This window comes from Montipora foliosa, chromosome 8 (genome assembly GCF_036669935.1).
Source record: "Montipora foliosa isolate CH-2021 chromosome 8, ASM3666993v2, whole genome shotgun sequence".
In the NCBI taxonomy this organism is placed as follows: domain Eukaryota; kingdom Metazoa; phylum Cnidaria; class Anthozoa; order Scleractinia; family Acroporidae; genus Montipora; species Montipora foliosa.
In genome coordinates this window covers 28,140,082-28,160,373 of record NC_090876.1, presented here as the reverse complement: position 1 = coordinate 28,160,373, position 20,292 = coordinate 28,140,082, and the positions used below count along the sequence as shown (strand labels likewise).

The 20,292-nt window shown below is 41.6% G+C and overlaps 1 protein-coding gene across 2 annotated transcripts in view; it reads right to left on the bottom strand.

Moving 5' to 3' along the window:
• Positions 1-20,292, bottom strand: part of LOC138012837 (pyruvate dehydrogenase (acetyl-transferring) kinase isozyme 2, mitochondrial-like) — a 145,062-nt gene that overhangs the window by 41,319 nt on the left and 83,451 nt on the right. Inside the window, exon 6 of one of the 2 annotated variants that reach the window (XM_068859746.1) lies at positions 16,033-16,083. The exons of the other annotated variant lie outside the window; for it this stretch is intronic. Coding sequence (XP_068715847.1) covers positions 16,033-16,083 — 51 coding nt within the window. The remainder of the gene's footprint in view (positions 1-16,032; positions 16,084-20,292) is intronic. 2 annotated transcript variants of the gene reach the window in all.

Here is a 20,292-nt window from a genome sequence, read left to right as displayed (position 1 = left end):
TAGTAATCCTGCTGCCAGTTTATCCATACAAGAAACAGGCCCTCGAGTTAAATTACCTAAACTGGAGGTGAAAAAGGTTGATGGGGAAGTTAGTACGTGGCCCACCAATTGGGATTCCATTGAATACTCTATCCACAAGAATCCTAAATTGGCTCCTATTGACAAGTTCAATTATTTGAACTCACTTCTCATGAAACCAGCTCTTGATGCCATTTCTGGTCTGCCTCTCACCACATCCAATTATGAAGAAGCAATTGCAATCCTTAAGAAGAGGTTTGGAAACAAACAACAGATTATAAATCGCCACATGGATATTCTTGTTAATGTCAGCCCAGTGATTAATGAAGAGCCAAGAAAGTTGAGGGAACTGTATGACACTTTAGAGTCTCATGTAAGAAGCCTTAAGTCTCTAGGACTCCCTTCAGGCTCCTATGGAAGTTTACTATCATCGATGATTATGAACAAGCTGCCTCAGGAGCTGTGATTGATTATTAGTAGAGAAATAAAGGATCAAGAATGGCAACTCGATACTATTATGAGTGTATTAGAGAATGAGTTGGAAGCCAGAGAGCCCGCAGTCCTTCATGATGAGTCTCAGTTATCAGCTGAAAGTCAGGCATTTCCAAACTTCCAGATGCGTACAACTACATCTGCCTTATTTACGAAACACTCCGGACCCACTTGTACGTATTGTAAGCAGAGCCATCCCTCTAACTCCTGCAAAATGGTAACCAATCCTGCTGCCCGCAAGGATATTCTCATCAAACAAGGAAGATGTTTTGTTTGCCTCAAAGAGGATCATCTCAGCAAAAACTGTCCTTCAAAGCATGAATGTTTCAAGTGTAAGGTTAAACACCATATCAGCATTTGTCCATCCAATGGCAACAATGGCACCAATATTTCAAGAACACCCAAGCAAGAACATCCTCAGAAGCAATCGGGGAACTGTTGTACCCTCGATCAGGCAGTAATGAAGGTGGCCCCAACTCTGGCGTAAATTCCTCAAGAGCTGCACCCACACAGGAACAGATCCAGAACCGTTCGAGGAATTCAAGACAGAACCTCACAGCCTTATATGCCAGTGCCTCTACTCCAGTCCTTCTTCAAACAGCCAATGCACTAACCTACAAGCCATGAAACTCAGCAGTCAAAAGGAAAGCCCGACTCATCCTGGATAGTAGAAGTCAACGAACCTATGTGAGTGCAAGGCTAAGAGAGCATCTGAATTTACCAGCTGAAAGCAGTCAAAGGATATCCATTAAGACAACTGGCTCAACGAAGGAGAACAGGCAGTGTGTGGATGTTGTTCGACTCTGTGTTGCCAATGGTTACGGGGAAGGTGTAGAACTATCTGCCTTTGTTGTTCCCATCATTTGCGATCCTCTGCAGAGCCAATCTGTTGCAGAAGCTACCCACACATATGCGCATTTAAGGGGACTCAAACTTGCGGATTATGGTACTGGTGAAGACAATGTTGAGGTTGATATTCTGGTTGGGTCAGACCAGTATTGGAGTCTAGTGTCTGGCAGGGTGGTACAGGGGGAGCATGGCCCCACTGCTATTGAAACCAAACTTGGATGGGTGTTGTGAGGTCCAATTCCAGAGGGAATACAAGTTGACAGGTTCCAAAGTAATCTCGTCACAAGACATGTTCTAAAGGGTGCAGTAAACCCTGTTGATGTTACTAACGAGAATCTCGATGGAATTTTAAAGACATTCTGGGATCTAGAATCACTTGGCATTAAACCAAGGACATTGTATGAAAAATTCCAAGAGCAGATATAGTTTAAGAACAACAGATATGAAGTCCATCTGCCCTGGAAAACACCACATCCCAGTCTTCCAGACAACTATGAGCTAAGCAGAAATCGCCTAGAGAACCTTCTTAAACGTCTTCACCAAGAGCCTGAAGTCCCAAAGGAATATGATTTTGTAATAAAGGGACAGCTACAAAGAGGCATAGTTAGAGTTGTGGAGAAGCCTAGCGAAGGAGGAGTTGGTAGGGTTCAGTATATACATCATCATGCAGTCATAGGGACCGACAAGTCAACAACCAAGCTTACAGTTGTGTACGATGCTTCCACGAAATCTGATGGTGTAGCCTTGAAAGATTGCGTGTACACTGGTCCACCCCTTGCAGAGAACATACTTGATGTACTTTTGAGATTCCGTGTTAACCGGGTTTGTGCTGGATTTTGTCTATAAAATTCCAGGAGTATTCAAGGGGTTTTCAAGAACTAGGAATTGAGTTTTCAAGGAGTCTTTATAAGAAGATTTCTACGCCATACATAGGGTTACAATGTTTTCTTGGCTAAAAAAGCTTACCTTGATATTCCTTACCACATCCTGAAAGTTAAGTGCACCCACGGGCATTTTAATTTTTGGTTTTAATGTTTCCCTAATAGCCAATTTTGGGCACAATTTCTGAAATGTCTCTAACTTAGCACGATGCAATCTCAACAATTTTAACCCAAGCAAAAATTAAAGGAGTTTTCAAGCAGTTTTCCACAAAATTATTTTTTTCAAGGGCTTTTCAAGCGCCCTTGAAGTCCAAAATTAAATTCCAGGGCTTTTCAAGGACTTCAAGGAGTAGCAGGAACCCTGGTTAATCAAGTGGCCTAGACGGGTGATGTGGAAAAGGCGTTTCTGATGGTGGGAATTACAGAGGAAGATCAAGACGTGTTAAGATTCCTATGGGTGGATGGCATAGTCAAGTTCTCGCCAGAAATTGTGATTCTGAGGTTTACTCGCGTTGTACTTGGGGTCTCATCCAGTCCTTTCCTGCTAAATGCCACAATCAAGCATCACATTGAACAGTACAAGGGAGCCGATCCTGAATTTGTGGAGAATTGCTCAATTGATGTCGATGACCTAAGTTCGGGAGCCTCCGAGGTCGACACGGCTTATGAACTATATCTGAAGTCCAAGCTGAGGCTTGCTGAAGGAGGATTCAACCTAAGGAAGTTTGTGTCAAATTCCCCTGAACTAACAAAACAGAATCCAGCGTAACGAAACCAGAAAGTCTAATGCCGATACATCTAGTGTTGTACCTGGGCATTTACAGTCATCCCAAGCTCTTCTGGAAGGGAATACTGTGTCAGAAGAGGACAAGACTTATGCTAAGAGCATGTTTGGTGGAGTAGAAGAGATCAGCAGCTCGGAACAAAAGATGCTTGGAATACACTGGAACCCCTTGAAGGATGTATTCATCTTTGATTAAACTGAAATAGTGAGCTATGCAAGAGACTTGCAACCCACCAAGAGAAATGTTGTTAGTGTTGCTGCGAAGTTCTATGATCCCTTTGGATTCCTTTCACCAATCATCAAGAGTTCAAGTTGTTCTTCCAGGAACTTTGCAAAACGAAAATTAGTTGGGGCTTTCCAGATAGCAACACAAGTGACTCTCCAGATTATGACATTGATGTCCAGCCACGAGATCTAAGCAGAAGAATGCAGCACCTGAGTAATATCCTGAACCAATTCTGGAAAAGATGGAGAAATGAGTTTTTGATTGAGCTGCGAAATGCCCATCATCACCAAAGTCAAAACAATGCCAGCACAGCCATATCCATTGGAGATGTAGTCATTGTGCATGAAGAAAGTCAGCCCAGAGGAAAATGGCGAGTTGGAAAGATTTTAGATCTCATCACTGGAGCTGATAGCTGTATCAGAGGAGCTGTTGTCGAAGTCCGAAGCACGGGAGGGAATCTGTGAAACTTAAGCGGCCAGTTCAGCGACTTTACCCTTTAGACATCCAGTGTGATGTTCCTGTGCGACAAGCTTCCAAAGATTGCTCAAGCCACAATCCTGATCCAGTTACTACTGAAGTTGAGCAACCAGTAGCGAGACAAAGACGTCCAAGACGAGTACCTGCAGTTGAAGCTGACCGAAGAAGGAAGGCCTGGTTGGAGGATCTGAATTAATGAACTGTACTTTCTCTAGGAATGATTGTTGTGTTCAGTTTTCTCAATGATTATTATGTAATGGTTGTGTTCACCAAATAGAACTAGGTAGCCAATTAATGATCTGGTATACAGGGGGGAGTGTTACGGACAGTATGGTGTTACCCGTGACATCGGGTCACATGAGTAACACGTCTTGCGAATCATGTGAGTTCGTAGTTCGTTCTGGTTCATTAGTCGCACCGTTCGATCCCCTTCTCGTCGATGTTGTCTCCCGACAGGCAGGCTGCTGAAAATTGACAAGAACGAAGCTCCTGTACCTGGGAGTTGATGAGCGAAACCAATGGACAGTAGTCCAAACCACGAGTCACCAATATGTAACAAATGATGGGAATCACTTAAAAGATCACCGATTTTCCAAAGCCAGTAAGGAAAACTGCAAATACATCTTTTCGCATGACAAACTGTACAATGGAAAGGACCTGCTCCATTTTCAAGTGATCGAATTCCGGAAACTTTGAATACTCGCGCTCGCTATTTCGAAGAGCAAAACATCCACTTCAGTCATTTTATTTTCTGACTTTGTGTAAGTCGTCTTCTCGTATTACTGCCGTAAAACCGGTTTGGCCAAGATCATCGTAAACACTTAACCAATGACAGCCCTTTTAAGATACGTTTTTCCAATCGACCAATCAGATTTCCAGGGTCAGTTTTTGACTCCGGAGAAATAAATGGCAACGTGATTGGATCGGTGCGTTCAAAAGACTTAACGGCCTGAGCCAGAGGTCTCTCGCCGACCAGCACTACTTCGCTTTGATGCTCCTCGCCGCTGGTGAGCGAGAAGACCTCTGGCAACCAGGGTATATTCCAAAAGGAACATACTGGGAACTAGTGAGTCCTTTTCATTGTGGTCAGCAGTCAGCGGAAACCAGTCCAGCCCTTGCAGGTTTTGCGCAGTTGTATTCAAACGTTTCATCTACGGTCACGCTTTTCTGGCGACGATTTTTTGATTAGTTTTACTTTTTAAATGCTGATCCAGGCAAGAAAATGCTCAGAACAACTTAAGTGTTAACTTTAAGCGAATAACATTTGATTTGATGCCTTATTGTCTTCAAAATTTGGAACGATTTACATGCATGTACAATTCACATTTTCACACCTTCGAGTCAATTTGTGAAGCAAGCAGATTCAACCCTGTAAAAAAAAAATTGGTAAACCTTTAACAAGAATAATGAAGTTAGGTCAAATGGTGAAGCAAATGATTTGGAAAAAAAGTGCTCATACGGCAAGTTACATGTATACGATTGACAACTGATTTCCTTCCCGTAAAAATGCTTTAATTTCAGTCACTCTAACTATTGAAATCAATGCAGAAAATGCCTGAGAAAGCTTTTATTGACGTTTGTAAGTAGAGACCAAAATTTATGAGTCTACTGTTCACACACTTTAATTGTAACAAAAATGATCAGTGATTTAGAGGAATCACTACATGCATCATTGAAGTATATGTACTGTATTTTTTTTAGTTGCCATGAAGGAGTATAAAGAGACACTTCGGACAAAAATTCTTTGATGGGACAGCAGTGAAAGCTCCTTTACAGCAGACAAAAATGCTTAGCAGCCAGGTATGGTTTGATGTATTTGGGGATCTCTCTTTGCATACCTGTGGTTTAACTAAAATGTTTTAAAGCTTTTTTTGTTTTTAAATTTAAAACAAGAACCCAATCGATCAAAAGATTTTGGCATGAATTAAATGTTTAGGCATGAATTAAATGTTTAGGTTCATGCAATAAAAAAATGTAACTGCTTTGAAATCTGTAGTCTATTTTTTTTGCCTGTGAGCTATGGTGATAACTGTTAATAGCTTTGTAGTTTCCAGGACATTTCTGATTTGCTGGAATATTATTTAACAGGAGCAGGATGTTATAACCTTGTTGTTGCAGCAGAATCGTGCGTGACATTTCTTTCTTGTGTGACGTTTTATTGTATTGCGGTGGTCTGGACCTTGCCGGGTCCCGGATGACCACGCGAGTTGACACTGTGGCGAATTGTTTTTCCGCTGAAGGTTTTAGTAAGATAGTTAAGTTAAGGTTCTCTACTTTACGGTATCAAGGACTCCATTGTTTACGGATTAAGGTTTCTATAAGGTGTCGCAAGGATATTACGACACAGATGTAAGTTTTTCTGTTCATTTAGAGTGTTTTGTTTCTTGTTTTATTGTATTTTCATATTCGCCCCTAGCGTGCTTTGTAATGCTAGGTTTTGTTGTTTTCTTATAGTTTTCGTTACCGCATTATCGCATCATATCATTGTATTACCGCTTCGCTCATCGCTTCCGAATCAGCTATTTGTGAAGAAAATCAGTAATAACAATCAAGACTGCGTGTAAATGAATCTCTGTGGAACCTTCAAATAAACTGAGTTGTTGTTGTATGTTATATGGCTCGTCGTAAGGTCTTAGTGTAGCAGTTCCGCCGCTACATTTCGTAACGAAAAACCTTTATACTGATGTTCCAAAATCTACCAAGGAAATTGTTATTGGAATGTATTGTATTGATATTCAATTCTTCGGATTTTTGTCGTGTTAGTTGTGGAAATTCGCTCTGTGAAATTGTTGAGAGAGCGGCAAATTACTCCATCACTTGTATGGCAGAATCTAGTCACCAGGAACTCGCGGACAAGTTTAATGTTCCAGGCGAATCAAATGTGCTGCAATTCGAAGAAAAGAATGGTGAAAGCGAGTCTGTGGAAAAAACTTCGAGCGATGTAAAAGATGCTACCCAACCATGGGATTCACTGGGCCCACGGCAACAAAATCCATCGGAAAAGGGCCTTGAAGAACGAATTAATTGGGTTAAGCAACAGCGTATAAACGCTCTCTGAGCTGTGTCAAGGAAAAGGACTGAAGTATCTGATCTTATGGTCAACTCCAACAATTTACACCTAGTGAAGAATGAGCTGGCTAATTTAAATGATTTAATCGAACATTATAAAGAAACCTTTCATACCTACTATAAGGAGCTAACTGATGATGAAACCAAAGAGCGAGAGTATGCTCATTATGATGAGAAAATCAAGGGTATTATGGCGTACCTGCATCCAGTATATGCGTGGATATCACAAGCCGAAAGTCACCTAACTGACCAGCTAGAAAGGGCTAGCAGTAAGGGATCTAGACGGTCATCAAAAACAAGCTCCCGTTTGTCTGCTAGAGAAAGGGAAAGAGATCGTCTGGCAGAGCTGAAGGCTGTAAGATCAATGCTTAAACAGAAACAGGCCCTGAGAGCCGCAGAGGAGGATTTGGAGTTAGAACTTGAGATAGTAAAAGCTGAAGCGAGGGGGAAAGCATTGGAGGAATTGGACAGAGAGCATAACCCCCCATTGCCATGTGGTTCAAGTCCACCATCTGCTGTTGCATCCTTTTCCCCGATTGTGATACCATCTGTAGCGGCATCATTACCCAATGAAGTTACTTTAAAGCCTGAAGTATTTGTTCCTACTGCTCAAACCCCAGCTACAACGGAGACACAGGCTAAGTCCGCCCTGCAAGGCCCAAGAATCAGTGCGGCTACAGATTCCATTGTCAAGACTTCCACATCTAATCCTAAGGCTGCAGAGTTTATTCCTACCACATTTGCAGATGGTACTTCGTCTACACCATATACTGGTCATGGTTCAAAAAACTCCAAAGAAATTGCACACGGAATTTCTGAAATTCAGTCACCTCAGCTGGTGGAGCGCACCTTTCAGAGTGTAATAGAGTTACAACAGAGACAAAATGAAACCGTTATTGCAACTCACCAGCAGTTGACCGCTGCAATGACATTGCCTCAGCCAACCATAACTAAGTTCAAGGGAGATCCTATTGAGTAGAACACATTTATTATGGCCTTTGATGCTCGTATTCACTCCAAGGTGACGTCGAATGCTGACCTTTTGTACTACTTGAATCAGCATCTCGAGGGTGAACCTGCAGATCTTATTCAAGGATGTTTACACATGAGTCCTGATGAAGGTTACCTGGAAGCCAGACGTCTACTACAGAAGGAATATGGGGACCCATACAAGATCTCTATTGCTTACCTGAACAAGATCCTGCAATGGTCTCCAATTAGATTTGATGACAACCAAGGCCTGAAACGGCTGTCGATATTCTTGACAAAATGCACAATAGCCATGAAGAGTATTTTGTATATGCGTGTCCTCGATCACGCACCAAACACGCAAGCTGTAGTCTCCAAGCTCCCTGCTAACCTGCAAGCTAAATGGAGGGATCAGGTCTTTAAGAAGAAGAAGAGGGTGAACGGTGTAACGTGTTTTGCCGACCTTGCTGAATTTGTTGAGTCTGCATCGGAGTCAGCCAATGATCCAGTGTTTGGAAGGGAGGCCTTGAACAAGAGAAAGGAAGATGCTAAACCTCTCAACGTGAAGGAACCATTGAATAAAGGAAGGGAACTGCCCAGTAAGGCTAAGATGCCGCCAAGGAAACCGGAAAGCCCGTGGAAATACAAGGAAAGCAGTTTTGCAACAAATCCATCTGGAACCGTTAAGCCCCCAGTCTCAGATGGGGCCGGGCCCACTAATAGCCATGGTAGCCCATCCTGTCACCTTTGCAGTCGTGCTCATGATCTGGATGATTGTGAACTATTTAACAGGAAAACACCGGAGCTTAAGAGAGCATTCTTGAGAGAATAAAATATGTGCTTTGGATGTTATGGAACAAATCACCTCTCAAGAACTGTTGAAACAAACGAAAGTGCAAACATTGTGGCAGGCTGCATCCTTCTGCCCTTCACATCGATGGCTTCCAGCTGCCACAAAAGGACAATACCAACCCTGCTAAGCAGGAGAATGACAAGGTAGTAAACAATGCCTGCACTAACCCTCAGATTGCTTGATGCCATACTGCTAAAGCGAATGAATCAGTCATTTTACACGTAATCTTGCCAGTACGAGTGAAGAGGAAAGGCAATACAGAAACCATTACAACTTATGCCTTCTATGATAATGGTAGCGGTGGTTGTTTCTTAACGGAGAACCTTAAAGAACAGCTTGGCGTTAAGGGCGAACGGACGGGAGCTTGGCACCATGCATGGCCAAAGCCTTGTAACCACCACTGTTGTGGACAGTTTGGTTGTGACGGACATGGAAGATAGAAACCCAGTTGAATTACCTCGGTCCTACACAAGAATGGAAATACCTGTAGCTGAACAGCAAATCCCAACCCCTGCATTGGTGAAGCAGTGGGAACACCTACAAGGTGTCGCTGGAAAGGATGCACAAGTTTATTCCAAACTTAGAGATTGGCTTGCTGATTGGGAGCAATTGTCCTGCAGCACTGGAACCTTTAGAAGTAGTGCCAAGAGGTGACGAAGGGCCTTATGCAATGCGATTGCGTCATGCCTGGACTCTGACTGGACACCTCTGCATGTAAGGGACACTCCAAACCCCAGTAATGTCATTTGCCATAGAATCACAGTTCGAGAGGCGGAGTCAGTCAAGGAGATGGTATCGCCCCAAGCCATTCAGCAAATGTTCCAGTTAGATCTTAACAACCGCCAGTCTGGTCAGGACGAATTCAGTTATTCCCGGGAGGACAAAAAGTTCATTACTGGGATAGAGCAAAGCATCCAACATCATAATGGTCGTTAAGTAATACCATTGCCATTTAGAAATTCTCAAACGATGATGCTAAACAATCACGATCAAGCATTGAAACGAGCGATGTGGCAGAGAAAGAAGATGCTGCATGATGAGAATTACAGGAACGATTATGTAAGTTTTGTAAACGAGATGATATCAAGAGGACTTGCAAGAAAGGTGCCGGAAGACCATCTAGAAGTTGAACCCGGGAAGGCATGATACCTACCACACCACGGAATTTACCATCCTAAAAAGCCCCACAAAATACGTGTAATCTTTGAAAGTATGAAGGTGCATCTTTGAGCGATCAATTGATGCAAGGCCCGGACCTTACTAATTCCTTGGTTGGGGTTCTCACACGCTTCCGGCAAGATAGTGTTGCGTTTATGGCAGATATAGAGGCCATGTTCCACCAGGTACGGGTCCCTGGTGAGCAATGTGATTTCCTCAGATTCCTCTGGTGGCCTGATGGAAATTTGGAATCGGCTATCCAAGAATATCAGATGATGGTACATCTTTTTGGGGCAGCCTCTTCTCCAAGCTGTTGTAACTTTGCCTTGAAGCAGACGGCTAATGACACCGAATCCCAAAGTGGATCACTTGTAGCTGAAACCATCCAACGAAACTTCTACGTGGATGATTGCCTTCGTTCCGTCCAAGATGAACAAGTTGCCATTGAATTGCTCCAAGGTCTTAGTGAAGCATGTGCACACGGAGGGTTTAACTTGACTAAGTTTATAAGCAACAGCCGTGCTGTCTTGGAATCTATTCCGCCCAAGAAACGTTCTAAGGAAGCCAGAGACCTTGACCTCGGCAGCGATCGTTTGCCTGTTGAACGTGCCCTCGGGGTACAATGGTGTGTGGAATCTGATGCCTTCGAGTTTCGTATAGTTCTTAATGACAAGCCACCGACAAGAAGAGGAATATTGTCAGTAGTCTCCTCAATTTATGATCCACTGGGCTTTGCCGCGCCATTAACGCATCCAGCAAAGAAGATACTGCACGACCTCTGTCGCGAAGAGATGGGATGGGATGACACTGTTCCTGAGCAATACCAAGTTAGAGGGGACAAATGGTTAAGTGAGCTACCACTTTTGGAACAGTTCAAGGTTAATAGGTGTGTCAAGCCAGCAGAGTTTGGAACTGTGGTGTCCTAGCAGATACATCTTTTTTCCGATGCTAGTTCTGTTGGATATGGCTCTGTTGCTTACTTGCAACTGCGCGATAACAGCGATTACATTTACTGTTCTTTCCTTATGGGCAAAGCACGACTTGCTCCCATCAAGTCTGTCACGATTCCACGTTTAGAGTTAACAGCTGCCACAGTCTCAATTCGACTTGGAGAATTGTTGAAGTCGACTCCACCACTGTGTTGCGCTATATTGCCAATGAACAGCAACGCTTTCACGTGTTTGTTGCAAATCAGGTGCAGCTTATTCGCAACTGCTCACGTTTAAATCAGTGGAAGTACATAGACACAAAGGAAAACCCGGCAGATGATGCTTCCAGGAGACTGAATGGACTTGCTCTCATTGAAGGGAAGCGTTGGTTGCAAGGCCCAGCTTTTTTGTGGAAACCAGAGAGTGAGTGGCCTCGACAACCGCGTATGGTGAACCAGGTCCCAGCTGATGACCCAGAAGTAAAGGGGACAACCGTGGCCTCAAGCAATGTAGTGATCGTCAATCAGTCAGCTAGTGCTGCAAGCAAACTGATATACCACTTCTCTGATTGGCATCGGTTAAGGACAGCTGTAGCTGTGTTCCTGCGAGTAAAGAAGATATTGCAAATCAGACGTAAGGAACGTATGAATATCAAGGAAGATGTGTCAAGAGACGACAAAAACCTCGCAGACCGAAGGAAGCCTTCAATAACCAAAGCAGCTAAGCATAAGGACACTGAAGAGCCTTGCTCACCTCTTACCGTGCAAGACCCGATAGACGCTGAGTTCGCTATCCTAAAATTTGTCCAGGACTTAGCATTTGGTAAGGAAATCTACGCCCTCCAAGAGTTGGAAAATGAGAATAGCCTAGACAAGGAGAAGCTGCAAAAACGGAAGAAAGCAAGTATAAAGAATGACAGTCCTATCCAGCGCCTTGACCCCTTCTTAGAAAACGGTATCCTCAGAGTTGGAGGTAGACGCAGGCGTGCAGATTTGCCACACGAAACGAAGCATCCAGTAATTTTGCCACCGAAACGTCATGTCACTACGGTACTCATCCGTCATGCTCATAAACGGTTGGGTCACGCTGGGTGCGGTCATGTTATTTCAAGCCTACGCGAGAAGTATTGGATCATCAAAGTGAACACAGCAGTGCGCCATGTGATATCAAAGTGTGTCTTCTGCCGACGCAATTACAGCAGACCAGGTGTACAGAAGATGGCAGACCTACCCAAGAATCGAATCTCCCCAGCACCACCATTTACTTACACTGGTGTTGACTACTTTGGGCCCTTCATTATCAAGGAGGGGCGCAAGGAAATGAAAAGTTACGGCGCTCTTTTCACGTGTTTGGTTAGCCGAGCAGTCCATATTGAGGTTGCAAGTTCTCTTGAGTCAAGTTCATTTATTCAAGCACTCCGGCGCTTTATCGCGAAACGAGCTGCTCCAAGCCATAGAAAAAATGGATCATGAAGGGATCCACGCCAAACTCAAGAAGGAAAACATTGACTGGATCTTCAACCCACCCGCCGCCAGCCACATGGGTGGCGTTTGGGAGCGACAGATCAAGACCACAAGGAAAGTTCTCCCTGGATTATGGAAGAATATGGTCATTGCTTAGATGAGGAATCGTTTCGGACCCTAATGTGTGAAGTGGAGGCAATTATTAATTCAAGACCCCTGACGACAGTCTCTGGCGAGCCTAACGACCTTGAGCCGCTTACTCCCAACCACAATCTGACAACCAAGTCAACTGTGATATTACCACCACCAGGCAAGTTTCAGAGCTGTGATGTGTATATGTGTCGGCCATGGCGAAGGGTACAGTATTTAGCAAATCTATTTTGGTCTCGGTGAAAGAAGGAGTACCTCGTTGTGATGCAGCAAAGGCACAAATGGCAACATCCTCAGCGAAACCTGGTTGAAGGGGATGTCGTGATAATCCGAGAAGAGAATGTTCCACGTAATGCCTGGTCGTTGGCCCTTGTTGTGCGAGTGGAACCGGATTCTCCAGGCTTTGTCAGGTCTGCTGTCGTCAAAAAGCGAGAAACTACATTGAGAAGACCAGTCAACAAGCTTGTCTTAATTCTGCCCAAGGTGGAACAGCAAGGAGATCAAGAGAAGTAAACGCCCCTCAGACGTTTCGGGGCCTGGAATGTTGCAGCAGAATCGTGCGTGACATTTCTTTTTTGTGTGACGTTTTATTGTATTGCGGTGGTCTGGACCTTGCCGGGTCCCGGATGACCACGCGAGTTGACACTGTGGCGAATTGTTTTTCCGCTGAAGGTTTTGGTAAGATAGTTAAGTTACGGTTCTCTACTTTACGGTATCAAGGACTCCATTGTTTACGGATTAAGGTTTCTATAAGGTGTCGCAAGGATATTACGACACAGATGTAAGTTTTTCTGTTCATTTAGAGTGTTTTGTTTCTTGTTTTAATGCATTTTCATATTCGCCCCTAGCGTGCTTTGTAATGCTAGGTTTTGTTGTTTTCTTATAGTTTTCGTTACCGCATTATCGCATCATATCATTGTATTACCGCTTCGCTCATCGCTTCCGAATCAGCTATTTGTGAAGGAAATCAGTAATAACAATCAAGACTGCGTGTAAATGAATCTCTGTGGAACCTTCAAATAAACTGAGTTGTTGTTGTATGTTATATGGCTCGTCGTAAGGTCTTAGTGTCGCAGTTCTGCCGCTACACTTGTTTCTTGTGTTCCATGTGTGCACTAGTCCTTCTATTTCTCAAATGCAAGCATTAGGCATGGGATGTGTAATTCCTATTTCAGTACTGTTTAGAGGCTAATCAAAGCCTGTTTGCATCCTACAATATTTCTATGTGAGTGCTATGTGAATGCAATTTTGCTATGGATCCTCAATTTCAGTTAGGTAGATTCTAATCACACACTGTACGTAAGTGCTATGAAAAAGTTATGTTCGTCCTATTTCCGTGTTTTATTACAGCTGTGTAGAGGCTATTTGTAGCCAATTTACACCCTATGAGTATGTTATAACTATGTAAGCATTCAGGCCAATGTCTTGGCCTTACCATACACTATATGTATGTGTTATGTATGTTCTGTTTTGAATCTATGTAGAAACTATTTTTATCTTTAGACACAAAAAAACCCATAACATAGCCTTCACATATGCTATGTACAGGTTCCATTTGACTAGCTAAAACATAACATTTCCTTTCAAAATAAGGCCTCTATATCAAATATATGTATATCATAACATACCATTTAAATGTGGTCGTTACATAGGATTTACATAGATTACACAGTGTCTCGTTCTACAAGGGGCGCCAGGATAATTATAGTATATGACATTCCTTTTTATATCTTCTTAAAGGTAAAGATGTAACTATGAGCCTGTTAATAACACCAAGAACAATTTCCCATTGGATTCCGAGAAAATAAATTTCAAAGTTCACAGAAATTGTTCAAACACAGGTAAAATTTCATCATCAATTTCCTTTCAACATCATCTTTTAAGTGATTCATATGAACTTCAAAATTTGTTTCCACATTTGGTGTTGTTACATGTAGAAATCACCTCTTTCAATAAGATATTGAGAACAGTCAAACAGAAGTTTACAGTAGGATGCAAATGATCATGGTACAAACGTTTTGTCCACTTGTTACTTGACTGCTGGTGGATTCCTTCTTAACATCTTTTAATCGATTTGGCCAACAGCCTGCCTACATTTACGCAGACCATAATTTACAATGTAAAAGCACATGATCAGTCTTTTTCAAAATGATTTGGGAAATGTGCTGCTGATTATTGTGTAATACTGCAATATCCAAAAATGGAAAGGGACTCATATTAACAAATAACTCTCAAAAGAGAATTAAGGTAAATGTAGAAACAACCGAATTGAAGGGCTAAGGGTAGAAATGGAGTAAAAACCCCTCATCTCCCTCTCCAAGTTGCTTATATCAGCAGAGAACTCGATTATAAGCAACTGGGAATCGTATGGGCTACTCCTGTGCACAGAACTTGGCTATGGTTTAGCTATGGGTATATGTATTGTCCCATAGATTTCCCATAATTTATGCAGCTATTCTTGGATCCTATGGAATTTTATGGACTTGAATCAAAGATCCCATAGCATTTCCATATCAAATGCCAGTATACCCAGCTACTATGGAAATTATATGGAATTTTGCCAAATACGTAGCAATCCCATAGAACAGGGTCAAGATCCTATGGTATTACTATGGGAGCATTTCCCATCCAGATTCTATGATATGGGAATGGTATGGGACAAACCCATACCATTCCCATACAAGATTCTATGGTTAATATACGGATTTTTGCCAAATACGTAGCAATACCATAGGAAGAGACAATAGAATGACAGTAGTTCAAGACAGTGACTGGGTATGGGTTTGCTATGGAAGGAAATAGCCCATATCAAATCCAAATTGAATTTAGGTAAATTTGAAAAATGTCGGCTCACCTTTTGTCAAATTTATATCAGTCTATATCAAAATGTCATTAACACAGCTGGAAAATCATTGTCAGTTGTTATGTGGCAGTGATTTTGCAAATGAAAGACTTTTGCTTTGCTCATAATTAACAAAATTAAACAAAATTACCTAAAATAGCGTGACCTAGCCCCTTTAATAGTGAGGCAGAGAGGACAAAAACAATAGGAACACGGAATGAATGTGAAAAACATCGACACATCATCCACTTTCCTTTGTCTTCGTCCCCTAAACCTCTTTCAAGCTGAATTTTAATATATTGAAAGTGGCCTATTCCCATGAGTATTCCCTCCATATGTCGTCCCTACTCCGTTACAGAAACTAGTCTGCCAGAAACCTTAAAATATTTTAATAAAACATGTAATGGCATTGGTTGTCGCGTGTTCACCAGAGTTGTTCGAAAATATCCCTTCTCTTTGTTTTGGTTTTGTGGTTACTGGTCACACGTAACTGAGACCGGACACATTTGAATTGTTGAGGCGGTTGGCAGTCTTCTTTCCTCTTCCTGACTTATCTAGGAAGATTGAAAGAGACCCTGCTTGCTGAGTAAAAAACAAAATGATCAAATAAATTAATTAATCCAACTGTTGACTAAAATGTTGGAAACATGCTCAAAGAAACATGCTCAAAAGAAAATCATGTTACAGATATGTACTCATATCTGTCACATGATTCAATCATCACTTTTTGCAACCATTCAATGTTGATTACTTGCTGGATGTGCGTTTTAAATTGCTTGCCCTCTGTAAATTTAGGATTTGACATAAATACCTGTTAATTTGAGCACACTCCTGACGACAGAAATACCAAACTTTATCCATTATCTACTTACAGTGCTGAGTGATTAACATTCTTATGCTAATACGGTTCATGTAAAAACGGTCTGTTGAAAAAAACAAAAACGCAATTATTATTGTAAGTTGGGTAGCTGCTGGTGGTCTGTCGGGTGGACAATTGCCAAGTTATCACAAGACAGGCCACTGAAAGTTTGTTCAACTGCAGTTAGGCACAGAAATCATTGCCTGCTTTTTGGTTGGCAAAAAGGCCACTGTTGATTATCTGTTAGTGATCTCTCAGGTGCTCTTGGTAAGTTAATGGCTGGAAACATCTTGCCATTTTGATCAGAGTCATCAACACATCAACACAACAAGAGCAGTGGAGGTCATGGCTCGAAACATCTTGCCATTTTGATCAGAGTCATCAACACAACAAGAGCAGTGGAGGTCATTTCATGAAAATTTTTTGCTTTGCTCATGTTTTGCAACTCTGCAGTTTTGTGTGGTTAGGTTCCTGTTCAACAATGGACAATTGCCAGGTTATCACAAGACAGGCCATTGAAAGTTTGTTCAACTGCAGTTTGGCACAGAAATTATTGCCTGATTTTTGGTTGGCAAAAAGGCCACTGTTGATTATCTGTCAGTGACCTCTCAGGTGCTCTTGGTAAGTTAATGGCTGGAAACATCTTGCCCTTTTGATCAGAATCATCAACACAACAAGAGCAGTGGGGCTCATTTCATGAAATTTTTTTGCTTTGCTCATGTTTTGCAACTATGCAGTTTTGTGTGGTTAGGTTTCTGCTCATCAAGCTGCAGTTCTTCCTTAATTACCTGGGAACATTATTGCCACCAGAACCTTGGATTGACCCAAAGCTCAGGGAATCTCTATTAAGGCGAAGATGTGCAGTAGGGTTCTTGTAGCCAAAAATTGACTATTTGAACCTTGTGGTGCCTGCTCACTCCTCGTCCTAGCATGAATGCACCAATTATAGATGCTTTTGATTGTTCTTCACGAAAACCAGTGAGAAGACACCCTGTTTCAGGGTTCCCAGAGCTCTTCTCTCCCTCAGTCAAGAGAAGGCCAGGGGAGAAGGGGGGGGGGGGGGGTGTCCTGGCATAAGGTACCTTTGATCTTTGCCGCTTTTGGGATTTCCATGATTGCCCCAGTAAAGAAATCTGTCAATCACTCGAAAATCGCCAAGAGCATGTGAGGGTGTTTTTGTTTTAGTCTGACTGGCGTGACCAATTTCCAATTTTTTAAGCTTTGCCCCTTCATCATACACATTGGGATTACTTAGAACACTTAAGTGTTCTCTGGGTTTATCAAATAAACAATACATGGTTTGCTTTTCAAAAGGACATTCCATAACACTATGATTTGACAAACACACGGATTTTAATGAGTTAATTGCAAAATCTTCATTAGAAGTATAAGAAGTAGTTCTTTCAGCTGCATTTTCGCGAAGGTTTTCCCCTACACCCCTAGTGCGACTAAGTTTGTTCTGTCACGCAACAATTGAAATATTGAAGAGAAGCTCACTTCGTGACTGGCAGCTGTCAAAATCTCAGTATTTGTAAGACCTGTGATTTTTTAAGTGCACAGGATGCATAAGTAAGATAAAGGAAGGGGAGACTGCTTCCCTTGCAATGAAATGTTAGTCCAGTTCGAGGTTTTTGCATAATATTTCCGCTTGTTGTCTCGAGTTCGGGGCTCGTGCATCTGAGCTTGTCAGCTAGGCGGGAAATGAATACCAGGAAATGAGGTGAAAGCTGGTTAATCAAAACAGGAGAGCACATTAAGGTAATAAATTGTCTAATACAAATCCTTTAACTTGTGAAATTGTGCATTAAGAGTCTTTTGGAAGCATCAAGCTTTTGTGCAAAATTTATTCAATTTCGGAGAGTTCGTATGAACTGCAAATTAAATTACCCAAGCAAGTTCTAACTTATGTTTAAGCACAAGGCTTAAAATAATACTTTATAGCTTGAGTTTTGGGCAAAATCACGGTGTAGCACATGCCTAAAATATTAATCGTGACACGGCTTAAATTTAAATTCCTCTCGGTTGAAAAAGAAGTGGTTTAAAGATATCATTGCTCACTAGCCAGATCGTTGCTAAGATAAGATTAATGTACTGTAACTGGAAATTTGTTACCCGCTTTCTTTTCTTAGAGGCAAAGTTTTGAGAAAGGCTCGTTTTGCCTTGAATTTTGGTTGTTCTGAAGTCACCGAGAGCAAAAATTGATTTTCTCGATTTTCTCCAAATTGAAGCGATCTTTCGAAAAACAAACTACATCATGTTTACATAGTTAATTGCCGATACTTATCAATGGGTAAATATGAACGAGTTTTAAATTTTGACTCTGTCCGCTGGTTGCTCGATTTGCTCGATTTGCAAGTGATAATTTGAATACTGTAAAGTTCAGATAGTAACGACTCCCCGAAAGTAGCGACACCCTGAAATTAACGTCAATTTTTTGTGGCCGCTAGTTAATCCTAAAAGTAGAAACCCCTCCTGAAAGAAGCAGCTGCCCGAAAGTAGCCACCCCCCTCCCCCGAAAATAGCGATGGTTTTCCGTACATCACAATTTGTCAATGAATAGTCAAAATTATAATGTACAATAATATGTGACCCTCCATACGAAAACACGTCTTATCCACAAAAGCGTTTTCTAGGGGGTTTGAGGTCGCTCTGAAACCCTTTGGAAACCCGGTTTCAGAGAGTTTGAAACCCTTTGAAAACCCTTTGGAAACCCTCCGGAAACCCTTTTGAAACGCTTTGAAACTCTTTGGAAACCCTTTTAAAACACTTCGGAAACCCTTTTGAAATGCTTTGAAACCCTTTAGAACATGAAAATGGTTCGAATACTCTTTAAAAACCCGCTTTGAAAATGTCGGAAGTTAAATATTCTCCTAGTTTGCGTCCACTATCCACATGCTGACGAATGCGCGACAGCACTTCATGTTATAACTTTTTTTTGCAGAAAATGTTTTTTTTTGCCACGTGCTTTGGTACTGATTTCTTTATGGTTGTGGAAAGATCGAAAGATATAACGCATGTGAAACTTCTCCAAAGTTTAGTGGCGAAAATTTCGAATGTAAACGTGAACTGGTTATTGTTTACATGCGAGATGAACGACACGCGTCATTTGCATATTTGCGTGAGATGCTACCTTTTCTCTTAAATATTTTGTAATTTGCTATTGTGTAATTCTGTGTACATTTTGTCTGAACTAATTCTCGAGATTTCCGAAGAATTTGCAATTACGCTCGTTACAAAACAAACAACAAAACTTACTTTCTTGCGAGTTATAAATATGAAACATGTCAGCTTTCGATCCCACCTGATGAAATTCATGTCACAGCGTTCAATGCTTGTTTTCGCTTTCTGTTGAAATAATCTCACCTAGAATTCAAAAGTTCTTTTTTATCCCACATAGAATTGATATCAATTTACTTTACATTGTATCTACTGAGATACAACGCTGTTGGATAAATTCCCTTTTCAACTAGTCGAAAACTCAACAAACGGATAATTAATGTCGAGTCGAGTTGAACATGTGATGAAATTTATGTTTTCGCTTTTTTCCCTAAAAATAGAGGAAACATATGTTGCTGAGAAGTTAAATGCTCGCAGGCGCCGATCCATTCATAAGTTTGTTGGGAGGTGAGTCAGTTCATTGGTGACAGTTTTAAAGAACTCCAAAGGAGTCCGCGACTTTCCTTTTTACAAAAGTGCATGATAGAAACTTTCAATAAACTTTCTGTCTACCCCTAAATAGACAGCATGTCATTGATTAAACTTCCTGTCTACTGACAGAGAGCATTTCACTGTGTGAATCATTGATTTATCCCAAATCTAGCCATGATGGATGCCGAAAGAAAAAAATTTCGCTGGTAGAAAAACTATTTAAGAGTGCAAAGCGCATCATATAGCCCTTGATTAACCTTCCTATCTATAAGCAGAGAGCATTTCACCGTTATCTCAAATAGAACTGGAGAAATTTATTTTTCATTACTAGCCGTGACGCTTCAGAAGACAATAAGATTGATGGAATGGGTGCCGCAAAAGAAAACATTTTCGCTGGTAGAAAAACTAGTTAAGAGTGCAAAGCGCGTTGTAGAACCTTTGATTAAACTTCCTATCTATAAGCAGAGAGCATTTCACCGTTTCAATCAGTGATTTATCTCAAATAGAACCGGAGAAATTTATTTTTCATTACTAGCCGTGACGGTTCAGAAGACAATAAGATTGATGGAATGGACGCTGAAAGAAAACAAGTTTTGCTGGCAGAAAAACTAGTTAAGAGTGCAAA